The sequence below is a fragment of the Crotalus tigris genome, unplaced genomic scaffold, assembly GCF_016545835.1.
Source record: "Crotalus tigris isolate CLP2741 ecotype Arizona unplaced genomic scaffold, ASM1654583v1 scf7180000017794.702064, whole genome shotgun sequence".
Taxonomy (NCBI): domain Eukaryota; kingdom Metazoa; phylum Chordata; class Lepidosauria; order Squamata; family Viperidae; genus Crotalus; species Crotalus tigris.
The window spans coordinates 659,750-686,305 of record NW_024096641.1 but is presented as its reverse complement, the minus strand read 5'-3'; the positions used below and the strand labels follow the sequence as shown (position 1 = coordinate 686,305).

Below are 26,556 nucleotides of genomic sequence, written 5' to 3'. Positions count from 1 at the left end.
AAAGGAAAGAAAGGAAGAAGGAAGGAAGGAAGGAAGGAAGGAAGGAAAGAAAGAAAGAAAGAAAGAAGGGAGGGAAGGAGGGAGGGAGGGAGAAGAGAGAGAAGCAAGGCTGACAGGTAGGAAGAAAAACAAAGAGAAAAAAGAAAGAAAGAAAGAAAGAAAGAAAGAAAGAAAGAAAGAAAGAAAGAAAGAAAGAAAGAAAGAAAGAAAGAAAGAAAAAGGAATACATATTCTTCCATAAAAGGAGAAGGGGAAGGGAAAAGGGAAGGGAAGGAAGATCTTTGTCCTCTCCTTTGTTTATCTATCTGAATTTATGGAAAAGTTGAGGCTGGGGACGAGCAAGAAAGGAGGAAAAATCGTGAGACAGGCATGTTTCCAAACGTTTCAATCAATATGTTTCATCTGCCAGCTTGATCTCTATAGCTCCGTTTCCGATTATTATCCTGAGGACCGAAGCCAACCGAAGGAGGGATACCCTACTTCGGATTAATTCAAACGCTGGCTGAGTTCAATTTAGTAAATGTTCCCAGCCATGAAATCTCTTCATCTCAATTTCATTTGAACCAAATTATAATAAAAACCATGCAAAAATGAGTGGGGCACTGCAGGTGAACATACTTATAGTAACATGCCTGTTAAGTGAATTTGGCTTCCCCATTGACTTTGCTTCTCCAAAGGCCTGCAAAAGACAATCACGTGACCTTGGGACACAGCAACGGTCATAAGTATGAACCGGTTTTCGAGCGTCTGAATTACGATCGTCTGATCGTGGGAATACTACAAAGGTCGTAACTGGGGGAAAGGGTCAAAAATGACTTTTTTCGGTGTCATTGTAACTTTGAACCGTCCCTAACTGAACTGTTGTAAATTGAGGACTATCTGTAGTTGCAACAGCCAGTTCTGGATGAACTTTCTGGGTTTTATTTTTTTTCTTTCCACTCAAAGAAAAAAAGAAAAAGGCATATTCACTAGAGTAACGTTTCCGTTGGATTTCCAGGTAAGTTGACATACCCAGCGAGAGGTCAGTGCAACGACTGAATCAAGTATTTTTAACCAGATATTTTGGTGCAATCAAAGGGTTTTAAGGAGGGGAAAACAAATTCCTCAAGGAATCTTCAAAGTAGTGCTGGAAGCTCTAATTATCTGTGACATTTTTATATATACAGTATATAAAAAATATAGCTTATAAAGAAGTTTATGAGATAGCAAGTGGATGAAGCTAACCTAGAACGGGAGTTGCAAGTCTGTAATAAGCTTTGTTCTGACTTGGAGGAAGCCACAGTGATAGCAATTAGGCTTATATACCAACCCACACTGCTTTACAGCATAAACAAGCTATATTGGTTTAGAGGAAGTCCTGGATAAAGGACCCCAAAATTTCCACCGCAGGTGTTCAGTCAGTTTTTCCCCATCTTTTTTTGAAACAGCTGTTAAGCAAATTGCTGCAGTTAAGTAAGTTAGAGTAAGGAGCCATGGTAGCGCAGTGGTTAGAATGCAGTATTGCAGGCTAACTCTGCCGACTGCCAGGAGTTCGATCCTGACTGGCTCAAGGTTGACTCAGCCTTCCATCCTTCTGAGGTCGGTAAAATGAGGACCCAGATTGTTGGGGGGCAATAATGCTGACTCTGTAAACCGCTTAGAGAGAGCTGTAAAGCACCGTGAAGTGGTATATAAGTGCTATTGATATGTTGGGTATCATGTGACCTGAAGGACTGTCATTCGGTACTATACTGTCAATCACTTTATTTTATCTATCCTTGTGGTTTCCTTCATAAAACACAGAAGTGGTTTACCATTGTTTCCTTCTGCACAGGATGAAAGGATCCTTTTGTCAATATGACTAAAGGGATCTTCCACTTCCAGCATCTTCATATATTACTGTTGCTCTATACATTTATTTGATTTTTTTTATCCCACCTTTATTACTTTATAAGTAATTCAAGATGGTAAACATACTGTCAATGCTGCAAATACCGTATATTCTTGCTTTGACAATATGCAAAACTGTCTGGCATTTATTGGGTTAATACTTAGCTTAGACTGGGCGGGGGGGGGGGAAAGCCCGGGAAAGAAAGAGGAAGCAAACTTTTGACCTTCTCACTAATTGGATAATGTGACCTGTGACTGCATGAGAAGGGAGGGGTTTAGCAAGGAAAGCTTGATGCCAGCGAAAGGAAGTTCAGATTCTGGCATCAACCAGTCCATCATGGCGACCGGCAAAACTGTAGCTCTGCAATAAAGATTTTAGGAAACATGCCTGAAAGTTCTTTGAAGTACTTCATTAGTCGGAACATGTGACACATACCTAATACTCCTTCTTCCTCATGTTTTCCCCACAATAACAAGTATGTGAGGTGGGTTGGGCTGAGAGAGAATGACTGGTCTAAAGACCACCCAGTCGGCTTTCATGCCTAAAGCAGAATTAGAACTCACAATCTCCTGATAATTGGCCCAAAGTCACCCAGCCTGCTTTCATGGCTAAGGCGGGACTAGACCTCACAATCTCCTAGTTTCTAAGCCAGCATATTAACCAGCATATACATCAAACTCTGCTTGCTTTAGCCACAGAGCTGGGATAACTTTCAAGGGTTGGGCAACACTGCTAGAATTATAAACAGTACTCTTGGCACACACTTTGTTATTTATTTATTTGTCAAATTTTTAAACCATTTGTTCTTAGTTAATCCCTTCCAGAAATACACACACAGACACATTCATGAAAACACACATACGTAGCAGGATTTTGGATCGAGGAATAAAAAATTGCTTTGGCTACATTAAGCCTCCTCCAGTTCTAAAACAATATGATGCTTGCCACATTCCCAACATAGTCTACTTATTGAGACACTTTATTAACTAAGGATGCTCTCATTGGTGTTTTAATATCTACAGCAGCTAGATCAGTGATTCTCAACCTTTTCCCGACCACAGACCCTCTTTACATACCTTTTGTGGCCACCAATCATGACCACGGACCCCCATGACTTAACTCAAGATTTAAATCATAACATTTCTTCAAGCCCTCCAGGGATCCACAGACCACAGATTGAGAACCACCGTTCTAGCTCTTTGAGCACGCAAACAGGAAGATCCAATTCTTTGTAATCAAAGAAAAAGCTGGTAGGCCTACCTTGTAGGGGGCCATCCGTGGACCGAAGCGAAGGGCAGCCTACAGAAGGACAGAGAACAGGGAAGGATGAAGAGGCAAGGAAACAATCGACAGATATTTGAAATCTGCAGCGAAGAGTGGTGTGTAATAAAAGCATCTTTCACGTGGAACATTGTTATGTATTTTGGTAAAGAAACATCTGCAGGAAAACCTCCAAGCTCAGAGACCACCAAGGACTCCACAACTCAACCCTGAACTACGAAGATTTTCTCCTATCTGTGGGAAGAATGTATACATTTATATAACTACGTTGGAAATATTATATAGGGAATCACAGGTTAACTAACCCAGGTATCCAACAAAGTTACAGATTAACAGCCTCCAAACTCCTTTAAACCTACAGCAAAAATAAGAATTAATTAAACACTTATTACAAATTGTACACACAAGCAAACATACAAAACTCAAGTAACACAATGGAGACATTGTTCACAGCTCAAATGAAGAGACCCAATCCACATCACTTGATTTAATCAACTGCTTCTCCAGGTCTACACATACACACATCCAAATCTTTCAAGTCAGTGGTGGGATTCAGCTGATTCACACCACTTCAGCAGAACCGGTAGCTAATTTTTTGTTGCCCAGGCCCAGAATTGACTTCTGGAAGCGGCATCCACACAGAGAACCGGTTGTTCACATATTTGAATCCCACACTGCTCCAAGTGTTACCCCAGAACAGGGGTAGGCAACCTTGGCTCTTTTATGACTCGTGGACTTCAAGTCCCAGAATTCCTGAGCCAGCCAGGCTGAGGGGAAAGGGAGAGGTTTCCAAGCTGAGCCCTGCTGGCTCAGGAATTCTGGGAGCTGAAGTCCATGAGTCATAAAAGAGCCAAGGTTGCCTACCCCTGGTCTAGTCTAATGAAGAGAAGGACCAGGATATGACACAATAGCAGTCTTCCAATATCTAAGGCAGTGGTTCTCAACCTGTGGGTTGGGACCCCATTAGAGGTCGAACGACCATTTCATGGGGGTCGCCAAACAACACAGTCCACCATTTTTTTCCCCTTTTCCTTAGCTGTGCTTCTCCCTTTTATTCTATTGACTCTTTTATGACTCGTGGACTTCAACTTCCAGAATTCCTGAGCCAGCCATGCTGAGGGGAAAAGGAGAGGTTTCCATGCTGAGCCATGCTGGCTCAGGAATTCTGGGAGTTGAAGTCCACAAGTCATAAAAGAGCCAAGGTTGCCTAGCCCTGCCCTAGAACAAGCACATATACATTTCCACACCCCTCAAGACCCATACCCAGGTCAGGGTCATATTCACTGTAGCTATCCCCACAGGCAAACAGGCAAATGTTTTGGGGAATAAATAAATGTCCTTTTGTCACAGCTGTCTGGATTTCATTTTGATTTATTCTTACACAACCCTGGCTTCAGTTGGAACCTCAACTTATTCTTCTAATATATCTAGCCCTGCTTTCCTCTACCTCAAATCTTATCCACCTCTAAAGCAGGGTTTCTCAACCTCAGAACTCATGGGTAGACTTCAACTCCCAGAATGCCCCAGTTAGTATGTTGAGGAGAAGAAATAATAATAATAATAATAATAATAATAATAATAATAATAATAATAATAATAATAATAGTAGTAGTAGTAGTAGTAGTAGTAATAATAATAATAATAATAATAATAATAATAATAATAACAACAACAACAAAGTTGGAAGGGACCTTGGAGGTCATCAAATCCAACCCCCTGCTCAGGCAGGAAACCCTGTACCATTTCAGACAAATGCTTATCCAATCTCTTCTTAAACACTTCCAGTGTTGAAGCATTCACCGCTTCTGGAGGCAGGTTGTTCCACTGGTTAATTGTTCTACCTGTCAGGAAGTTTCTCCTTAGTTCCAGGTTGCTTCTCTCCTTGATTAGTTTCCATCCGTTGCTTCTTGTTCTGTCTTCAGGCGGCTTTGGAGAATAGCTTGACTCCCTCTTCTTTGTGGCAGCCCCTGAGATACTGGAACACTGCTATCTTGTCCCCCCTCGTCTTACTCTTCATTAAGCTAGACAGCCCCAATTCCATCCATCTTTCCTTAAGTGTCCAAATTTTGATCACATGATCACAGGGATGCTCCAGCGGTTGTAAGTGGGAAAATGGTCATAAGTCCATTTTTCCTAGTGAGGTTGTAACTTGAACAATCACTAAATGAATGGTTGTGAGTTGGGTAATACCTGTGTTTGCTTCTCAATCAGTCCAAGGGCTATGCCCAAAGGCGGAAAAAAGTGGTGCTTATTTGAAAAATCAGAGATAGCTCTGAAGAAAAGGAAAGTACCTGAGAGAATATTTCCGTTTGCGAAGTCCACATTGACTCTGCTTCAAGCATATCATCACTGCTGTCATTTCAAAAGAGCATTTAACTTCTTTAAATCTAACAGTGAACACAGAATCATAGAATTGGGAGGTATCTCAGAGATCAGTTTTAGCCCAACTCTTTATTTGATGCATGACCCATGAGAGCAGGGTTTCCTAAACTTAGTGATAGAATAACAGAATAACAGAGTTGGAAGGGACCCTAGAGGTCTTCTAGTCCAACCCCCTGCTCAAGCAGGAGACCTATACCATTTCGGACAAATGGCTGTCCAGTCTCTTAAAAACTTCCCGTGTTGGCGCAGTCACCGCTTCTGGAGGCAGGTTGTTCCACTGGTTAATTGTTCTCACTGTCAGGAAGTTTCTCCTTAGTTCTAGGTTGCTTCTCTCCTTGATTAGTTTCCATCCGTTGCTTCTTGTCCTGCCTTCAGGCGCTTTGGAGAATAGCTTGACTCCCTCTTCTTTGGGGCAGCCCCTGAGATACTGGAACCCTGCTATCATGTCACCCCTCGTCCTTCTCTTTGTCAGACCAGACATACCCAGTTTCTTCAACCATTCTTCATGTGTATGGACTTCAACTTCCACAATTCCCATCCGTGGCCATGCTGGCTGTGGAATTCTGGGATTTGAGTCCATACAGCTGGAGGTTGCCATGGTTTGGGAACAGTGTAATACAGCATCTCTAACTGGTCACCTCCCTAACCGCTGTTTGAGCTCTCTGGCAGAGAAGGAGAAGGCAGTGGAGACTACCCCCATGAATGAACAGAAACAACTGCCTGAGCCAGGATCTTCCACTTTCTACAGGAAATACAGGTAGTCCTCAGCTTACAACAGTTCATTTAGCAACCATTCAGCATTTACAACAGCACCGGAAAAAAGTGACTTATGACTGCTTTTGACACTTACGGCCGTTTCGGCCCTCCAGTGGTCACATGATCATAATTCCAGTGCTTGGCAACTGGCATGGGTTTATGACGGTTGCAGTGTTCCCGGGGTCATGTGATCCCCTTTTGCGACCTTCTGACAAGCAAAGTTGAAGGGAAAGCCAGATTCACTTAACAAGGGTGTTACCGACTTAACATCTGCAGTGGTTCACTTAACAACTTGACAAGAAAGGTTGTTAAAATGGGGCAAAGCTGACTTAACAACTGTCTCGCTTAGCAATAGAAATGTTGAGCTCCGTTGTGGTCATAAGTTGAGGAGTACCCGTAGGCAGTCCAGAACAGGGTTTTCAACCTTGGCAACTTTAAGACTTAGAATAGAATAGAGCTGGAATTGAGGCCTTTGAACTATGGTGCTGGAGAAGACTCCTGCGAGTCCCTTGGACTGCAAGGCGTTCAAACCGGTCAGTCCTAGAAGAGATCAGCCCCGACTGCTCTTTAGAAGGCCAGATCCTGAAGTTGAAACTCAAGGACTTTGGCCACCTAATGAGAAGGAAGGATCACGGGAGAAGAGCCTGATGCTGGGAAAGATTGAGGGCAATAGAAGAAGGGGACGACAGAGAAGGAGATGGCTGGATGGAGTCACTGAAGCAGTAGGTGTGAACTTAAATGGACTCCAGAAGATGGTAGAGGACAGGAAGACCTGGAGGAACGTTGTCCATGGGGTTGCGATGGGTCGGACACGACTTCGCAGTTAACAACAACAAGAGCTGGAAGGGACCTTGGAGGTCTTCTAGTCCAGCCCCCTGCTCATGCAGGAGAACCTATATCATCTCAGAGAGGTGATTGTCCAGTCTCTTAAAAACCTCCAGTGATGGAGTGCCCATAATTTCTGGAGGAAAGCTGTTCCACTGGTTAATTGTCCTCACTGTCAGGAAGTTTCTCCTTAATTCCAGGTTGCTTCTCTCTCTGGTCAGTTTCCAACCATTGTTTCTTGTCCCGCTCTCTGGTGCTTTGGAGAATAACAGGACCCTCTCTTCTTTGTGGCAGCCCCTCACATACTGGAACACTGCTATCATGTCTCCCCTATTTCTTCTTTTCTTTAGACTAGCCACATCCAAGCCGCGCAGCCGTTCTCCGTATGTTTTAGTCTCCAGGCCTTTGATCATCTTAGTTGCTCTTCTCTGAACTTTTTCTAATCTCTCCACATCTTTTTTGTGGACTTCAACTCCCAGAATTCTCCTGCCAGCCATCTGCATTTTACAATTTACTTCCACAGATAGATAGATAGACAGGCAGGCAGACAGATAGATAGCCCATCTTACAGAATATTTGCTCCAAATGAGCTCTCCAGTATATTTCATTCCCAGTCTTTATGCAGTGTTTCTCAACCTTGACAATTTTAAGGCATGTGGACTTCAACTCCCAGAATTCCACAGCCAGCAATGCTGGCTGTGGAATTCTGGGAGTTGAAGTCCACATGCCTTAAAATTGTCAAGGTTGAGAAACACTGCTTTATGGAAACCCCCCACTTCCACTAATAGCACAATTTCCAGGAGGCGGAGGGATTTAATTGGAAGGGGTTCTGAAATACATTCATCGTTTTCTCTTCTGCCAAGGGCGGAAGAATAAAAAAATGCACCACTGAATAATGCCAGGCATTTGTAACCACTCTAATAACTCCACAGCATGTGAGTTTGCATTTGTTTTACTTAGAGTTGAACTGGAGAAAAAGAAATATTTGGGACTTCAGAACTGAGAGAAAATTGTGCTGATTCCAGGCAAATGAGAGAAAGAGAGAGGCAAAGAGAGAAAACACGGGAGAAAGAATTTCGGATTCTAGCCACCGAAAAGTTGATACTGGACTTATAAAGGAAGAACATCGCTCCCTGACATAATTCTCAAGAACAGAAAATAGAATAAAAAGGTTGGAAGGGACCTTGGAGGTGATCTAGTCCAACCCCCTGCTCAGGCAGGAAACCCTATATCAGTGGTTCTCAACCTTTCTAATGCCGCGACCCCATAATACAGTTCCCCATGTTGTGGTGACCCCCAACCACTTATACATCACCGGGTGCCAGGGGCCTGGCCAAAGAAAAAGGGGGAAAAATGGCGGACAGCCTTGTTTGGCGACCCCCGTGAAATGGTCGTTCGACCCCAAATGGGGTCCCGACTCGCAAGCTGAGAACCACTGCCCTATACCATTTCAGACAAATGGCTGTCCAGTCTCTTCTTAAAAACTTCCAGTGTTGGAGCATTCACCGCTTCTGGAGGCAGGTTGTTCCACTGGTTAATTGTTCTCACTGTCAGGAAATTTCTTCATAGTTCTAGGTTGCTTCTCTCTTTAATGATTTTCCACCCATTACTTCTTATCCTGCCCTCTGGTACTTTGGAGAATAGGACACTTATCATGTTCCACTTAACCCTTCTCTTCATTAGACAAGACAGACCTAGTTCCCTCCATCATCCATCAGCCAAAAAGCAATCACTATTGAAAATTCTCGAGGTGAAATCTTACCCTGTGTTTTGAAGAACTGAGATTCTTTCACGCTGGGCAATCGAGCCAAGACAGAAGCTATAAGAAGCAAAATAAAAGATTGTGCTGAAACCCAACGGCTCGAAGGTCAATATGCAATCCAATCTGCAAATCAATACCATAACAGTAGGATGTTTTATCTTTTGTTATCTCTGTATAATTTTAGGCGAGAAGACATCTAAATACAGTTTGTAATCCAATAGAAGAGAAGATTTGTAAATCGGGGTGGAACTGTGAGATCCTTGGTGCTCTCTGAATTTAGTTGGTTTTTGGTAGGACTTTCATTACCCAACTAGGTAACATCGTGAGTGCTAGAAAGGAGAGATGCTTATGGAAAGGAGGAGGAGGAGGAGGAGGAGGAGGAGGAGGAGGAGGAGGAGGAGGAGGAGGAAGACAACATCGGATGTTTTTGTTTTGACAAGAGTTAGATGGTGGGAAGGATTGTGCATGAGAGTTTAGATAGACATAATAACACTGGACTTAAGTGTATGAGCCAAGGTTAATGAAATAAGAGATGATAAGAACTGGAGCTGGAGAACTGGAGGGGAAGCCTGCATTTCAAACTAATTAGAGAATGTGATGTATGACTGTTAATTGGAGGAGGGAATTGTGCTTTGATACTATGGGCTCAGGGAACGGGAATCCAGTTTTTGGCTTCAACTATGTTAGTGCCGATGCTATGCTACTCCAGTAAAGATTCTTTAAGGTAAACAATGCCTCAAAGTTCTTTGAAGAGTTTCATCTGTTGGAACCAGGACACTGTGGGATCCTTGGTGCTCTCTGAGCTTGGTTGTTTTCTTGCAGACATTTCATTACCCAACAAGATAACATCATCAGTGCTAGAAGGGAGAGGTGTTTGTGGAGTAGAGGAAAAACAGGAGGAGGAGGAGGAGGAGGACAACTGTGGGGTCCTTGGTGTTCTCTGAACTTGGTTGTTTTCTTGCAAACCTTTCATTACCCAACTAGGTAGCATCATCAGTACTTGAAGGGAGTAGATTTGCATTGTTGATGTTACCTAATTGGATAATGAAATGTCTGCAAGAAAACAAATGAGCTCAGAGAACACCAAGGACCCCACAGTTCAACCCTGAGCTGCCACCGGTCTCATCTGTCCACCAGCCAGAAGACCACTGGTGAATTATAGCAAGCTCTGCATCAGTAGAAAACAATCATCTGAGGCCTCTTTTAAAAGGAGAAGACAGGAAGATGAATCGCCCATCACACAAGAGGGACCTATCCACTTGCCAACTGTCTTGCTTAACAACAGAAATTTGGGGCTTAGCTGTGGTCCTAAGTCAAGGACTACCAGTAAGATGATGTAAGTTTAGAGAGAGAGCTTGAAATATATCTATAGATCTCCCCCAGCAAAAAAAAATGACCTTATTTCACTCTAATACCACCATTTCTTGCTCCTCACAATTAGTGGAGTATCCGCAGCAAACAGTATAAAGCTTAAAAGGAGACCAAGAAATGAGAGATGGTGCAAAGGAAAAGAACCAAATGATGGATGGACTCACCTGTCCGGCCAATGACAGACACAGGGTCACTCTCTCCTGTAACATAGACTGCAATTACGGTCACTGTATAGACTCTAGCAGGCAGAAGAGAATGGAGAACAATGGACTGGATCCTACCAGACACTGTTATCTGTAGAAAGGAGAATATAAGATTTTTTTTACAACCTAGCAATGTGATTTTAAGACTCAACAGGACAAATACTGTAACAAATGAATAATTGGAGACAGGACTGAAGAAGAATGGATGGAAACTAATCAAGGAGAGAACCACTCCAGAACTAAGGAGAAATTTCACGACAGTGAGAATATCCATCAGTGGAACTGCTTGCCGCTAGAAGTTATGGATGCTCCAGCACTGGAGCTTTTTAAGAAGAGATTGGACAAGCATTTGTCTGAAATGGTATAAGGTCTCCTGCTTGAGCAGGGGGTTGGGCTAGCCCAGGGGTAGGCAACCTTGGCTCTTTTATGACTGGTGGATTTCAACTCCCAGAATTCCTGAGCCAGCCACGCTGAGGGAAAAGGGAGAGGTTTCCATGCTGACTCATGCTGCCTCAGGAATTCTGGGAGTTGAAGTCCACGAGTCATAAAAGAGCCAAGGTTACCTACCCTTGGACTAGAACAGTGGTTCTCAACCTTTTTAATGCCGCAACCCCCAACCGGTCGTAAGTCGAGGACTACTCAACCGGTCATAAGTCAAGGATTACTCAACTGGTGCAGCACCGTTTGCAGAATGGAACTTTTGGCGGGCTCAGCAGGGCAGAGACAGCCTGGACAATTCCTATTGGCTTTTGAAAGCCAATAGAAATAGACTCTATTCAAGAGAGTCTATTCTATTGGCTTTCAAAAGCCAATAGAATAAAAGGGAGTAGCACAGCTAAGAAAAAGGGGGAAAAAATGGCGGACTGCATTGTTTGGCGACCCCCGTGAAATGGTCATTCGACCCCAAATGGGGTCCTGACCCACAGGTTGAGAACCACTGGACTAGAAGATCCCCAAGGTCCCTTACAACTGCATTATATTGTTAAGTGCTGATATTGATAAAAGACAATATTTGTAGCTCAGAAGTCAACTGTGGAGACTTTGGTGCTCTCTGAGCTCATACAGGTAGTCCTCAACTTGAAAATAGTTCATTTAGTGACCATTCAAAGTTACAACCGCCCTGAAAAAAGTGACTTAGGACCATTTTTTATATGCTTATGACCGTTGCAGCATCCCTGTGGTCACATAATTTGCATTCAGATGCTTGACAATGGGTTCATATTTATGACGGTTGCCGCATCCTCAGGGGTCACGCGATCCCCTTTTGCAACTTTCTGACAAGCAAAGTCAATGGGGAAGCCAGACTCACTTAACAGCTGTGTTACTCATTTAACAACCGCAGTGATTGACTGAACAATTGTGGCAAGAAAAGCCAAGAAAAATGGGGCAAAACTCACTTAACAAATATCGCACTTAGCAACATAAATCCTGGACTCAATTAAGGTCATAAGTCGAGGACTACCTATAATTATCACTGATGTTGTTACCTGGTGTGATAATGAAATATCTGCAAGAAAACTACCAAGCTGAGAGAGCACCAAGGACCCCACATAACTGATGACGCTTGGAAATGTCCCCCTTTTCCTTTGTTGCTGTTGTTAGTTGCAAAGTTGTGTCTGACCCATCGCAACCCCATGGACAACGTTCCTCCAGGCCTTCCTGTCCTCTACCATCTTCTGGAGTCCATTTAAGCTCACGCCTACTGCTTCAGTGACTCCATCCAGCCACCTCATTCTCTGTCATCCCCTTCTTCTATTGCCCTCCATCTTTCCCAGCATTAGGCTCTTCTCCAGTGAGTCCTTCCTTCTCATTAGGTGGCCAAAGTCCTTGAGTTTCAGCTTCAGGATCTGACCTTCTAAAGAGCAGTCAGGGTTGATCTCCTCTAGGACTGACCGATTTGATTGCCTTGCAGTCCAGGGGACTTGCAGGAGTCTTCTTCAGCAACATAGTTTAAAGGCCTCAATTCCTAGGCACTCAGCCTTTCTTATGGTCCAACTTTCACAGCCATACATTGCAACTGGGAAAACCATGGCCTTGACTATATGTCAGTGGTTCTCAACCTGTGGGTCGGGACCCCATTTGAGGTCGAACGACCATTTCATGGGGGTCGCCAAACAAGGCTGTCCGCCATTTTTTTCCCCTTTTCTTTCGCCACGCCCCTGGCACCCGGTGGTTGGGGGTCACCACAACATGGGGAACTGTATTATGGGGTCGCGGCATTAGAAAGGTTGAGAACCACTGCTATACGTACTTTTGTCGGCAGGGTGATTTCTCTGCTTTTTAGTATGCTGTCTAGATTTGCATAGCTTTCCTCCTTAGGAGCAAGCGTCTTTTAATTTCTTGGCTGCAGTCTCCATCTGCGGTGATCTTGGAGCCCAGGAAGATAAAATCTGTCACTACCTCCTATTTCTTCCTCATATATTTGCCAGGAATTGAGAGGGCCGGATACCATGATCTTGGTATTAATACCCCAAGTATAGTGATTGTAAATAACAAAAACTAAGTTTAACAGACCTCGGATTCCTCACTACAACTAGCCGGGACGAGAATTTCCATTGCTAAGCAAGGGGGTTATTAAATGGATCCCATCCAGTTTTACCATCTTTACTGCCACAGTTGTTAAGTGAATCACTGCAGTTGTTAAGCAAATCATCTGATTGTTACTCAAATCCCCTGATGACTTGGCTTGTTGGAAGCTGACAAGGAAGGTCACAAAGATTGCACAACCATGGCAGGACACATAAGCCATTGTAAATACGTGCCAGTTTCTAAGACTCCCACATTGAGATCACATGACCATGTGGTTGTAAGTAGGTAGGCAGTTATAAGTCACTTTTTTCAGTTTTATTGTAACTTCAAATTGTCACTAAATGAAATGATCGTAAGTCGAGGACTTCATGTATCAAATTTTATCAGGGAGCTATCCCTACTTTTGTCTCCGGCACAAGACAATTGTGCAGTAGCTTAGCTGAGACACTGTGTCTGATCCATAATTATCCAGCAAGGGGAAGGGTTACGCAGAAATTGAAATCCAATTCTCCTTGATTGAAATTTATTATGCTATCAAGGGTATGTCAGATCAGTAAGAGATGAGATTGTAGAGGACTATTTTTTTAAAAAAATCTTCAGCTGTAAAAGCTAAAGGTTGACCTTGAATCTGTATCTCTCTGTTTATCTTTTCTTATAGGCGGTGGAAATAAAATGGAAGTCCTTCAGATAAGACACCTTGTGTCTTAAAAATATAGAATGGAGGCTGCATTTCCATTCAAACAGTTCATGTGTATTAATACAGGTAGTCTTCGACTTATGAACATTCATTTAGTGACTGTTTAAAGTTACAATGACACTGAAAAAAGTGACATAGGACCGTTGCTTTGGAGAATATGTTGACCCAGACAAAATGGGCTCTTACCAAGGCATTATAAAGTGATATTAACACTTCATATGATCTTGATCTATCCCTCTGCTAACCAGACATTCAACAGAGATTAGATTGGTCCCGACCCTATTCACCTTACAGAAGGTTTTGAAGACACAGTTTTGCCATCTGGATTGACGATCCAGTTGTGGTGCAGAGCCCATTGAATGATTATGCTGAGAGCTATGGATGTTTCTGGTAGCTCAGCTAATATGTTATGGTTTTAACATGCTTTCACGGTAGGTATTTTGGCTTCTTTCACTTGCATTTTGTTGGTTTTATTGATGTGTTAATTACTGTAAACTGCCCAGACTCATACATGTGAGACTGGCAGCTATATGGAAGGAAGGAAGGCAGGCAGGCAGGCAGGCAGGCAGGAAGGAAGGAAGGAAGGAAGGAAGGAAGGAAGGAAGGAAGGAAGGAAGGAAGGAAGGAGTGGTGGGATTCAAATATGTGAACAACTGGTTTTCCGTGTGGATGCCGCTTCCAAAAGTCCAACTGGTTCTTCCGAAGTGGTGCAAACTGGCTGAATCCAACCACAGGAAGGAAGGAAGGAAGGAAGGAGGGAGGGAGGGAGGGAGGGAGGGAGGGAGGGAGGAAGGAAGGAAGGAAGGAAGGAACGAATCAAGCAAGCAAGTAAGCAAGCAAACCATCAAGTCACCACACATAGCTCTCATTGCTAGATTTCGCCATGATTTTGCCCAAGGAAATTTTCAGTCTAAATCTTTACTTCCATTTAATACCAAACCTTGAACCCAGGTGATGGGAAGAGGGTCTTGCCTGTCCATTCTGCATACCGTGTCCTGCTGCTTGCTGTGACTCCGTTCTGGGCTGTAGCTGATTCTGTAGTGCTGGACTGCTGCGTCAGGAGGAGTCCAGTGAACCCGAAGGCTGCTGGGGGTTTCCGAATCCACATAGAGATTTGTGGGTGGGTTCTTGGCAGCTGAAAAGAAAGAAAACCCTGGAGAGCGATCTCATGGAAGTGAAAACGGAGCTGTATGAGAAGGATCGGCAAAGCCTGGGGGTGGTGGAGTCAAGAGAGGAATTAGCCTGGAATTATTACAATCCCACAAACAGTCTAAGTCCAACCCTTCTTGAATCCCATTACACCTTAAATACGGGTAGTCCTCAACTTATGACCACAACTGAGCCCAAAATTTCTGTTGCTAAGTGAGACATTTGTTAAGTGAATTGTCTCCATTTTCTTGCCACCGCTTTTAAGTGAATCACTGAGGTGTTAAGTTAGTAACACCCTTGTTAAGTGAATCTGGCTTCTGCGTTGACTTTGCTTGTCAGAAAGTTGCAAAGGGGGTTTACATCAGCAGTCCCCAACCTTTCCAGCTTAATGGCCAGGACCAATGTGTGTGTGGGGAGGTGGGCATGTAAGGGGCAGGTTGAAGGGTGCTTGTGCTCACGCATGAAGCTCCACTCATGTGAGTGGAGGGGGCTCCTGTGAGTGGAGCTTCACACGGAAGAAGCCCTCTGTTTGCTCAAGTGGAGCTTTGCATGCCCACCCTTGCCCGTTTCTCCTGTGGCCTGATTTTGAACAAGCCGGGGTCCAGTAGTGGACTGCCACCTAGGGGTGGGGGACCTCTGGATTAGATGACCAAGGACACTGTAACCATCATAAATATGAGTCAGTTGCCAAGTGTCTGAATTCTGATCACGACCATGATCATAAGTGTGAAAAATGGTCATAAGTCACTCTTTTCAATGCAGTTGTAACTTCTTTTTTTTAAAATGTTTATTAAGTACAAAGAAAAAAAAAGATTAAAAACACTGAACATGGTAAATCGTCTTTGACTGACATCTCAGTCCATATTGTACATTAATTACATATAATATACCTGTATACAACTATACATTTCTAGTTTCTATCTCAGTTTATCTCTTTACTGTGACCTCCATTTTTCCCCCTCCATCTATAAAATTTATTCCATATTCGATAAAATTCTGTTTCTTCCTAATTTTTTAAATCTTTTAGTTATCCTATCTAGTTCTGCGCAATACATGATTTTCTTTATTAGTGCTTCCCCACTCAGTACTTCCATTGCTTTCCACTTTTGAGCAAATAGTATCCTTGCTGTTGTGACCACATGGATAATTAAATATATGTCCTCTTTATTTACATTTTTCTCTAGTATTCCTAATAGTAACTGTTATGTCCCGAGCCTTGCAAACGGGCTCGGGGCGTTTGCAGGCAGTCCCGGGCAGGTGCAAGCTGCCCGGGACCAGACAGGCTGTCGCCAGCGCCTGTGCACATGCGCGGGTGCTGGCGTGGGAAAAGTAACACATTGACCCGGGAACTGCCTATATAAGAGGCTAGGAGCTTTTGGCGTTGCTGAAGCCTTCACTTGTAAGCTGAACACAGAATAAAAGGAAACCTGAGAACTACAACTGCTTCTCGCGTCTGCTTTTCGCCAAGGACTCAACACTGGCGACGAGGGTGGGATGCCTTACATCGCCTGGAAAGAAAGAGGTGTAAGCTTACCCAAGTGAGTCCTGAGCGGTGGAACGACGGAACGGCGTTGACTCGGCAGCTACCCACCAATCCAGTGCGCATTCGGGGGTAGGCTGGCTGATAGACCCGTCTCCTGAAATGGCAAAGGTTGGAAGGCTTTCGGAGTTCGATGTCTCACATCCAGAGTGGTGGGAGTCCTACGTAGCCAGGGTGGAAAATTACCTCAAGGTGAACCAAGTGAGGGAAGATAGCTTGAAGGCTGCCACCCTGCTTTGTGTCTGCGGTCAAGACGCCTTCGAAATCGCAGAGAACCTTGCAGCACCTGTCCCATTAGAGTCTGTCAGCTACGCAGATCTAAAGAAGCTATTGAAGGAGCACTTCCAGCCCAAGATGTCCGTCATCGCATGGCGCCACACCTTCGAGCAGAGGGATCAACGATCCGGAGAGTCGGCCAAAGAATACATCGCCGCATTGAGGAAGGCCGCCAAGCACTGCGAGTTCAAGGACCTCGAAGAACGACTGAGGGACCGATTCGTGTGCGGCTTAAGGCATCGAGATCTACAACAGAGGCTTTTCGCCAAAGAAGAATTGTCCTTCCAAGATGCCTTAAGAGAGGTCACCGCAGAAGAAGCAGCAGGCGGCGCCGTCAAAAACATGCCGCCGATCAGGAACAGTCCAGATGTTGCATCCGTGCACCAAGAGGACATCCAAGGGAACTCCGAGGAGGATCCGGATGAGGAAGTCGACCGTCTCCACCCCACGAAGGAAGGGAATCAGAAAGGAAGCTCTTGCAGTTCCCCTCAAGTGCATCGCTGTGGAGGTCGCCACAGGAGAATCGACTGCAAGTTCCGCTCCGCTATCTGCCGGGCGTGCGGGAAACAAGGACATATTGCAGCTGTGTGTCTGGGCCGACGAAAGGTACAACCTCAGGAAGAACTGTGCCTGAAAGGTACCAGGGTCCCCAGCCAGAATAGGGTAGGTTTTTGCGCTTCGCGAAGAAGCATCTTCAGGACAGGCACACACAAGCCCATCAAGAAAAAGCTGTCACTCAAGGTGAAGCTACAAGGGGTTCCATTAACTATGGAACTAGACACGGGGTCTGCCCTTTCAATCATATCCTTACATACATTTAGGAAGATTTGTTCCGGCAGTGGAACTCAGGCTAAATTAAGGCCTTCTGACATTGTGTTAACAGACTTTCAAAATTCGAGAGTGTGTGTTAAGGGGGAGGCCACCCTTAACGTACAGTATAAGAATTTTGAAGGTCCACTAGACATATTAGTAGTAGGGGGTGAACGAACGAGTCTCATAGGACTCGATTGGTTTGAAGCCTTGGGGATACACGTCACGGGGCTCAACAGCTTACAAACACTCGACCTACAGGAAGTCTGCAAAGAATTTGCAGATGTCTTCAGCCCCCAGCTGGGCACATTCAAGGGACCTCCTGTGTCCTTAAAACTAGACCCCACTGTCACGCCCATTAGAATTAAAGCAAGAAGGGTCCCTTTTGCTTTAAAGAGTAAAATTGACACTGAGTTAGACAAACTGATCCAACAGGGAATCCTAGAACCTGTTGATTCCAGTCCTTGGGAGACCCCCATTGTCACACCTCTAAAGGCAAATGGGGACATTCGCATTTGTGCTGACTACAAATGCACTCTTAATAAGGCATTGCAGCAACATGCCTATCCTGTTCCTGTGGTCAGTCATATTCTGGCCTCCTCAAGGGGGGGCGCGTTTTTGCAAAGCTTGACCTAGCTCAAGCGTATCAACAGCTGCCTGTTGATGATGATGCTGCTATAGCTCAGACTATTGTGACCCACAGGGGAGCCTTTAAGGTAAAAAGGCTACAGTTTGGAGTGAATGTCGCTCCTGGGATTTTCCAAAGCGTAATGGAAAACACACTACGGGGCATACCGGGGGTTTGCCCCTACTTTGATGATGTCTTAATTGCAGGAGACTCCACACACATTCTAGCTGAAAGGCTAAGGGCTGTTCTGTTAAGATTCAGGAAAACAGGCCTCAAGCTCAAAAAAGACAAATGCAAAATTGGGGTGCCTTCTACTGAATTTCTGGGGTTCAAAATTGATGCTGCTGGGATTCACCCTGCTGAATCCAAACTAACTGCCATTTTAGAAGCACCTAGGCCAAAGTCCAAGGCCGAACTTCAGGCCTTCCTGGGCCTCCTGAATTTCTACAATTCTTTTCTTCCACATAAAGCCAGTGTAGCTGAGCCTCTTCACAGGCTACTAGACAAGCAAGCAGTGTGGCACTGGTCACAAACACATGAGGCTAGTTTCAATGAGGTCAAGGCTTTACTCACTTCTAACAGTGTATTTGCACACTTCAATGAGTCCCTTCCTGTGTGCATCGCTTGTGATGCTTCCCCTTACGGGGTAGGAGCCGTCCTGAGCCACCTCAGGTCTGATGGAACTCAGGTTCCTGTTGCATATTAATCCAGAACACTGTCTTCTGCTGAGCGCAACTACGCTCAGATAGACAGGGAGGCTCTGGCTGTTGTTGCTGGAATTAAAAAATTCCATGATTTCTTGTATGGCAGGCATTTCATGGTCTTCACTGACCATAAGCCTCTGCTGGGACTGTTTACCACACGTAAACAAACTCCCCAAATCCTTTCCCCTAGAATGCTTAGGTGGTCTATTTTTCTGTCTGCATATGATTTTTCCTTACTCCACAAGCCTGGGAAAGAAATGGGCCATGCTGATGGCCTCAGTAGATTGCCCCTGCCAGTAGTAGAAGCTGACCCTGCGCCAGCTGTCAACATTCTATCCATCCAAGCCTTGCCCGAGTCCCCTCTGAATGCCAGGGATGTCGCCGCTGAAACAGGCACAGATCACACACTTTCACGTGTCCTTTCTTGGGTTTTGTCTGGATGGCCTGAGCACTGCCCTAGTCCTGAGTTTCAGAGTTTCTGGTCCAAAAGGAACGAGTTGTCCACTTCTCAGGGTTGTCTGCTTTGGGGAAACAGAGTTGTCATTCCCACCTCAATGAGGACTAGGATCTTAGAGTCCCTCCACGAGGGTCATCCTGGCATTGTTCGCATGAAGGCCCTTGCGCGCAGCCACTTGTGGTGGCCTGGTTTAGATAAGGACATTGAGGCTAAGGTGCATGCATGCCACCTGTGCCAGCGCTCTCGCCCAGAGATGCCCCAAGCTCCTGTGCATAGATGGGAGGAAACACAGTCCCCATGGTCTAGGGTGCACATTGATTACGCTGGGCCCTTTCAGGGCCAGTTCTTCTTGGTCCTCGTTGACAGTCATTCAAAATGGCTTGAGGTTGTACCTGTCTCATCCACCACCACTGCAAAGACTATTCAGGTACTGAGGGGGATTTTTGCTGCACACGGGCTCCCAGATGTCATCGTCTCTGACAACGGCCCTCAATTTATTTCCTCCGAATTCCAAGCTTTCTTACAGGCTAACATGATTCGTCATGCCACGTCTGCACCCTTCCACCCGTCCACCAACGGTATGGCTGAACGCATGGTCCGCATCACAAAGGACGCCTTGAAAAGACTCACCTATGGGGACTGGCATCACAGGTTGGCTGACTTTCTCCTTTCTTACCGCACCACACCGTCCACTTCTACAGGGAGAAGCCCAGCTGAACTTCGCTGGGGGTCGCAAACTTACTACGAAGCTTGACCGGTTGCATCCGGACAGACTGCCTTCATCTACCTCACATCCTAGGGCACCTAGACAACTACTTGTGGGTGCCCCGGTTTGGACTCGCAATTACGGGCCTGGTCATACATGGGTCCCCGCTTCTATTTCCAGGGTCACAGGTCCTCTCTCCTACGAGGTAGCCCTGGACAACGGTCGTGTCCTGTGTCGGCACATCGACCAACTCCGCCCTAGGCGGGACCTTTCAGATGAGACTCCTGGGTCTTTTCCAGGGGGGAGGGGGACCCTTTAGAGCAAAGGGAGGGGCACGAGCTGCTGCCCACCTCCAATCATGGAGCCACAAACGGCCCATTCCAAGATTCCACGAGTGCCCCAAACAGGAATTCTAAGAGCCTATCCAACTACCAGGCATTCACGCCTACTCCAGCCAGGGAGTCACCCCGGAGGTACAATCACTATTCACCTGCACAGCACAGTACTCCAGTCAGGGAGGATACCCGGGAGCATCCCAATAAATCATACCCCGCAAGAGAGCTGGCACATAATCCCCAGAGTTGGCCTGACCTTACCCCAAGTCCTACAGGGGGTCAAACTTACAGGGAGGTGGTCGAGGAACCAAGTCCCGACCGCAACACCTCTAGCCCACATCAGGGAGTAACTGAGTTTTGGGAAGGTACAGAGACCCACACGAGCCCGGACACAGAACGGGGCTTAGGGATTGGACAGCCTCCTGACAGGTCTTGGACGGACCTAGGAGGTTCTATAGAGACGCCCAGCAGTGGCTATCACTTCAAGGGGCCTGAGGGCCTACAGCTAGGCAGGTCAACCAGGTCACAAAGTGACAGAAGCCCTGGCCTGACAAGCCCGGTGGGCGAGCAAGCAGGCCAGGCATCGGGGCACAGTCCTCGGAAGGCACCAAGGCATGATAAGGAGAACAGGCTCACGTCTCCCCTCAGTCAGGGAACACCTGTCAGAAACCCAGAGCTGAGAAAGTCACAGAGAGCAAGGAAATCTCCTAAATACTTAGAGGATTACATAACATTGCTGGCCAAACAAAAGCCAGTAAACAGTAGGAGCACTGGGGAGTAGAACACTGCATCAAGAAATAATTGTATGTTGGTAGTAGTCTTACCCCGGGGGAAAGGGGTGTTATGTCCCGAGCCTTGCAAATGGGCTCGGGGCGTTTGCAGGCAGTCCCGGGCAGGTGCAAGCTGCCCGGGACCAGACAGGCTGTCGCCAGCGCCTGTGCGCATGCGCGGGTGCTGGCGCGGGAAAAGTAACACATTGACCCGGGAACTGCCTATATAAGAGGCTAGGAGCTTTTGGGCGTTGCTGAAGCCTTCACTTGTAAGCTGAACACAGAATAAAAGGAAACCTGAGAACTACAACTGCTTCTCGCGTCTGCTTTTCGCCAAGGACTCAACAGTAACGTCTCAGGTTTGTATTGAATGTTTTGCCTAGTCATTTCTATTGCCCATTCCCAGACGATACGCCAGTACACCTGTGCTTCTCTACACGTCCACCATACATGAAAAAAGGTGCCTTTTCTTTTTTACATTTTCAACACATAGACGAATATCCGTTATACATTTTGGCTAATCTGGCCGGAGGGAGATCAATGCAGTTGTAACTTCAAACAGTCATTAAATAAACTGTTGTAAGTTGAGGACTACCTGTAATGCCAGTTTAGTCCTGACTGTTAGTTAACTAGGTTCTTGTGTATAGGCAGCTTAATTAGAAGCTAGTGTATGATTTGGATTCTTCACATCTGACACAAGCCCTTCATTTATCCTAAGCCAGGGGTCCCCAACACCCAGTCCATGGCTCAGTACCGGTCCACAGCACATCAGCAACCAGGCTGCACAAACAAGCAAAGCCCCATCCACGGGATGCAGGCAGCACACAAAACCATACACCCTGTGATCCGCGGAAAAACCTCTCTTCACGGAACCGGTCCCTGGTGCCCAAAAGGTTGGGGATCTCTGTCCTAAGCCTTCTGCAATTCCTCTTTTACTCTTCCCACTGACCCTCTGTGGTTGAAAATGCTACATTTTCCAGTTGCAGGAAATGAATATAAGAATATTTCCTACTAATCTCCGTCAGCAGAGATCTTTGGTCAAAGACCCATTTCCATTATCTGTTTGGAGACAATATACGTTTGCTGATTAACTGTGCAGCCAGTAAGACATTCAGACCCAGATAAATAATACAAATCATTTTTATTGATGTTCTACTGATTAAAAATAACCCCACGGAAAATGTGAAACAAAATTTATACTCTCTTGGATAATGTTACGAGCTCCCTCCGGAACCTTGGAAAATAGAAAAAGGGTTTTGCAAGGAGCGCAGAATGTCAAATGAGAAAGTGATAAACTCCCCCAAAAAATATTCAGAGAAGGAACACTGTGGGATTTCGCACAGCCAGAAACTCAGCTATCTTGCACTCTGGAGATGAAGTTCTGTTCCTGTGGCTCTTCTGATTTTAATTATATTGATAATAATTTTCATGGTAATTGCATGAATTTTATGCTCATGCTTTATGTTTGCATTTTGTCTTGAGGTTGGAAGTCACGCAGAAAAGCAGAAAGATGGGGCATAAATGCAATCAGCACCACCATTTTGAAGAGGCAACTAGGATAATTTCCAAATAAATGCAGGAAACAAGTAATAAACTGGTATGAACTATCAAATGTGGGACAAAAATATGAGGATCTTGTGTGAAATGGGACAGGGGAGAAACTGAGGCATACAAATGGGACAAGTGAAAATTCCTTGGCACTTAAAAAAACAAACTACTTTTTATATTTTATTTTTTTTTACAGATTATCACGGAGAAAATCGATAGTGAACCCCCCACACCCAAGCAGAAGCCCCAACACCATTTCTGACAGATGACAATCCAGTCTCTTCTTAAAAGGTTCCAGTGATGGAGTTCCCACAACACCTGAAAGCATGCAGTTTCATTGCTTGATTGTTCTCACTGTCAGAACATGTCTCCTTATTTCTAGGTTGAACCTCTCCTCGATCAGTTTCCATCCGTTATTCCTTCTCTGGCTTTTGGGTGCTTTGGAAAATAGGTTGACCCCCTCCTCTCTGTGTTGTTGTTGTTAGTTGCGAAGTCATGTCCAACCCATTGCAACCCCATGGACAATGTTCCTCCAGGCCTTCCTGTCCTCTACCATCTTCTGGAGTCCATTTAAGCTAAACGCCTACTGCTTCAGTGACTCCATCCAGCCACCTCCTTCTCTGTCATCCCCTTCTTCTATTGCAGTGCTTCTCAACGTTTGTGTGACGGCGACCCCCGTCACACAAACGCGCCGTGCATGCGTGGTGCCGCCCCACGCGCGGTGCTGCCCCATGCGCGGCGCGGTGCCGCACACAAGCGCAGCGCGCATGTGCGGCACCGCCCCCCGAGGGGGAAAAATGGCGGATCGCCTTGTTTGGCGACCCCTGAGAAATGGTCGATCGACCCCAAATGGGGTCGCGACCCATAGGTTGAGAACCGCTGTTCTATTGCCTTCAATCTTTCCCAGCATCAGGTTCTCCTCCAGTGGGTCCTTCCTTCTCATTAGGTGGTCAAAGTATTTGAGTTTCAACTTCAGGATCTGGCCTTCTAAAGAGCAGTCAGGGTTGATCTCCTCTAGGACTGACCGATTTGATCGCCTTGCAGTCCAAGGGACTTGCGGGAGTCTTCTCCAGCACCATAGTTCAAAGGCCTCAATTCTTTGGCGCTCAGCCTTTCTTATGGTCCAGCTTTCACAGCCATACATTGCAACTGGGGAAACCATGGCCTTAACTATACGTACTTTTGTTGGCAAGGTGATGTCTCTGCTTTTTAGTATGCTGTCTAGATTTGTCATAGCTTTTTTGCCCAGGAGCAGGTCTCCCTCTCTGTGAGACCCCCTCAAATATTGGAAGACTGCTATCATGTCTCTCCTGAACCTTCTGTTCGCTAGACTAGCCATGCCCAGTTCCTGTAACTGTGCTTGTTTAGAAAGTGTCATTGACACATTAAACATGAATTTGGGCAAACTGCAGAAGACTGTGGAGAATAGGGGGCCTGGCATGCTGTGGCGAAGAGTCAGACATGACTTACCAACTGAACAACGACAACCAATACTTGGGTGGCAAAGTACATCCAATCGGGCAATGAATCAAAATGTTTTTAGGTCTAATTTTGGAAAAGATGACCATTACACTTTGCGTTCCGACAAGGCATATCACACACACTTCCCAAGAGGAGATACTTCACTCAGATAACATTTACCCACAATAGAAACATCGGTGTTTCCTTTTTTGGTTTTCAGCCTAGCTGAGAGAAATCTTAGACTGTTGTGTTGAACCTGACTGGTCCCTCTCCTTTTGCGTGCGAAGTTTCTGTTTCACTGGAGCCAAACCAAAAGTTTATTGAGCATATTTTCCTCCAGGCCATGGATACTTTCCAGGACACCATGGAGAAGCAAAGGATTACAGCTGATCTACTCATTCTACTACCACGTAGGAGGTCCACATATTACGTCAGCAGCCAGTGTTCCTAACATTTTTAATGTTCTTGGTAGATTTTTTTTTCTTTACAAGAGTTTATTTCATCTATAAAGTATGAATACAGAATAACAGAGTTGGAAGAGATTTTGGAGGTCTTCTAGTCCAGCCCTCTGCTCAAGCAGGAGACCCTACACCATTTCAGACAAATGCTTTTCCAATCTCTTCTTAAAAACCTCTAGTAAGGGCGCCCCCACAACTGCTGGAAGCAAGTCCTTCCACTGATTAATTGTTCTCAGTGTCAGGAAATTCCTCCTTAGTTCTAGAGTGGTTCTCTCCTTGATTAGTTTCCATCCGTTGCTTCTTGTCCTGCCTTCAGGCGCCTTGGAAAATAACAGAATAAGACAATAACAGAGTTGGAAGGGACCATGGAGGTCTTCTAGTCCAACCCCCTGTTCAAGCAGGAGACATTTCAGAGAAGTGGATATCCAGTCTCCTCTTAGAAACCTCCAGTAATGGAGCACCCAGAACTTCTGAAGGCAAGCTGTTCCACTGATTAACTGTTCTAAGTATCAGGAAGTTTCTCCTTAGTTCTAGGTTGCTTGTCTCCTTGGTTAGTTTCCACCCATTGCTTCTTGTCCTGTCTTCAGGTGCTTTGGAGAATAGCTTGACTCCCTCTTCTTTGTGACAGCCCTGAGATATTGGAACATTGCTATCATGTCACCCCCAGTCCTTTTTATTAAACTAGACATACAGTATACCCAATTCCAATAACTGTTCTTTATATGTTTTACCCTCCAGTCTCCTAATCATATTTGTTGCTCTTCTCTGCGCTTTTTCTAGAGTCTCAACATCTTTTTTACATTGTGGAGATCCACAAAACTGGATGCAGTATTCCAAGTCTGATCTTACCAAGGCATTATAAAGTGGTACTAATACTTCACATGATCTTGATTCTATCCTTCTGTTAATGCAACCTCGGATTCCACTAGCTTTTTTTTTTTTTTTTTTTGGCTTCTGCCACACACTGCTGGCTCGTATTTAAGTGATTGTCTACTAGGACTCCAAAGTCTTTCTCACAGTTACTGCTACTGAGCCAGGTTTCACCTAATCTATATACCTGTACATTTGGTTTTTCTTGCCCACGTGTAAATTTAGCCTTACTTTTCTCTCCATTGAATTTCATTTTGTTAAATTGAAGTTCTGTAAAGAGCCCTAACCTCCTGCAAAAGAATTTCTCAGAACCTTATATCCATTCTTCTTAGATCGTATATTTTAGATGCCATGCAGGCTATATAAAAAAAAACAGAGTTCTTTGCTTCTTCTTTTTTAATTCAGGAACATAAATAAAAAGTGGGTACATTTCTCTCCCCCCCCCTTAGATGGGAAATGTGGAGATGGAGACAGTGATTCAGATCCGTCTATATCTTGGACATCTTCTGTAGGAGGAGAGGATGTAACCGTGGGGACTCTTTAGCTTAGAGAAAACTTGCTTAAATATGATTGATGCTAGGGTGAAAATACATGGGGAAGATATTGTGAACAGGAAGCAGTCTTCCTCATTTCCCACAATAGCAAAACTATCCAAATGTCTCCCAAAAGTTTTTAACTGCATAGAACAGGGGTGTCAAACTCAATTTCACTGAGGGCCGCATCAGCATTGCGGTTGCCCTGGGGGGGGGGGCTGGGGGTGTGTGGCCAGAGTGGGTGCAGCCTACTGGGTGGGCGTGGATGGAGTGGGTGTGGCCTACTGGGTCGGTGTGCCCAGTTCTACATTGTTCGCGTCAAGGGTGCCTGTGGGGGCCTGGGCAGGAGTGGGACAGATCTGAGGGTCTCTGGCAGAAGGGGGGGAACCGGGGCAAGTGCCAAGGCATGGCCTTGGGGCAAGTGCCAAGATGGCCACCACAAAATTGTACATTGGCTCCTGGCCGGCCTGGGCCAGGGCCAAGGCAGCAGGGGCCATTCCCTCACTGTTTCCAGGATGGCTTCGTGGGCCACATGAAACCACTTCGCGGGCTGCATCCGGCCCCCGGGTCTTGTGTTTGACATGTCTGGCATAGAAGGAAACATTTTTTCTTCATGTGACATGTCACAACCGTGG

General features: G+C 45.3%; 1 protein-coding gene across 1 annotated transcript in view; it reads right to left on the bottom strand.

Moving 5' to 3' along the window:
* Window positions 1–26,556, bottom strand: part of COL20A1 (collagen type XX alpha 1 chain) — a gene marked incomplete at its 3' end in the record, with an annotated part of 107,866 nt that overhangs the window by 13,068 nt on the left and 68,242 nt on the right. Inside the window, exons 19-22 of the mRNA XM_039342549.1 lie at window positions 14,666–14,811; window positions 10,412–10,541; window positions 8,877–8,933; window positions 3,131–3,169 (exon numbers count right to left, since the gene is read on the bottom strand). Of these exons, the coding sequence (XP_039198483.1) occupies window positions 3,131–3,169; window positions 8,877–8,933; window positions 10,412–10,541; window positions 14,666–14,811 (372 nt within the window). The remainder of the gene's footprint in view (window positions 1–3,130; window positions 3,170–8,876; window positions 8,934–10,411; window positions 10,542–14,665; window positions 14,812–26,556) is intronic.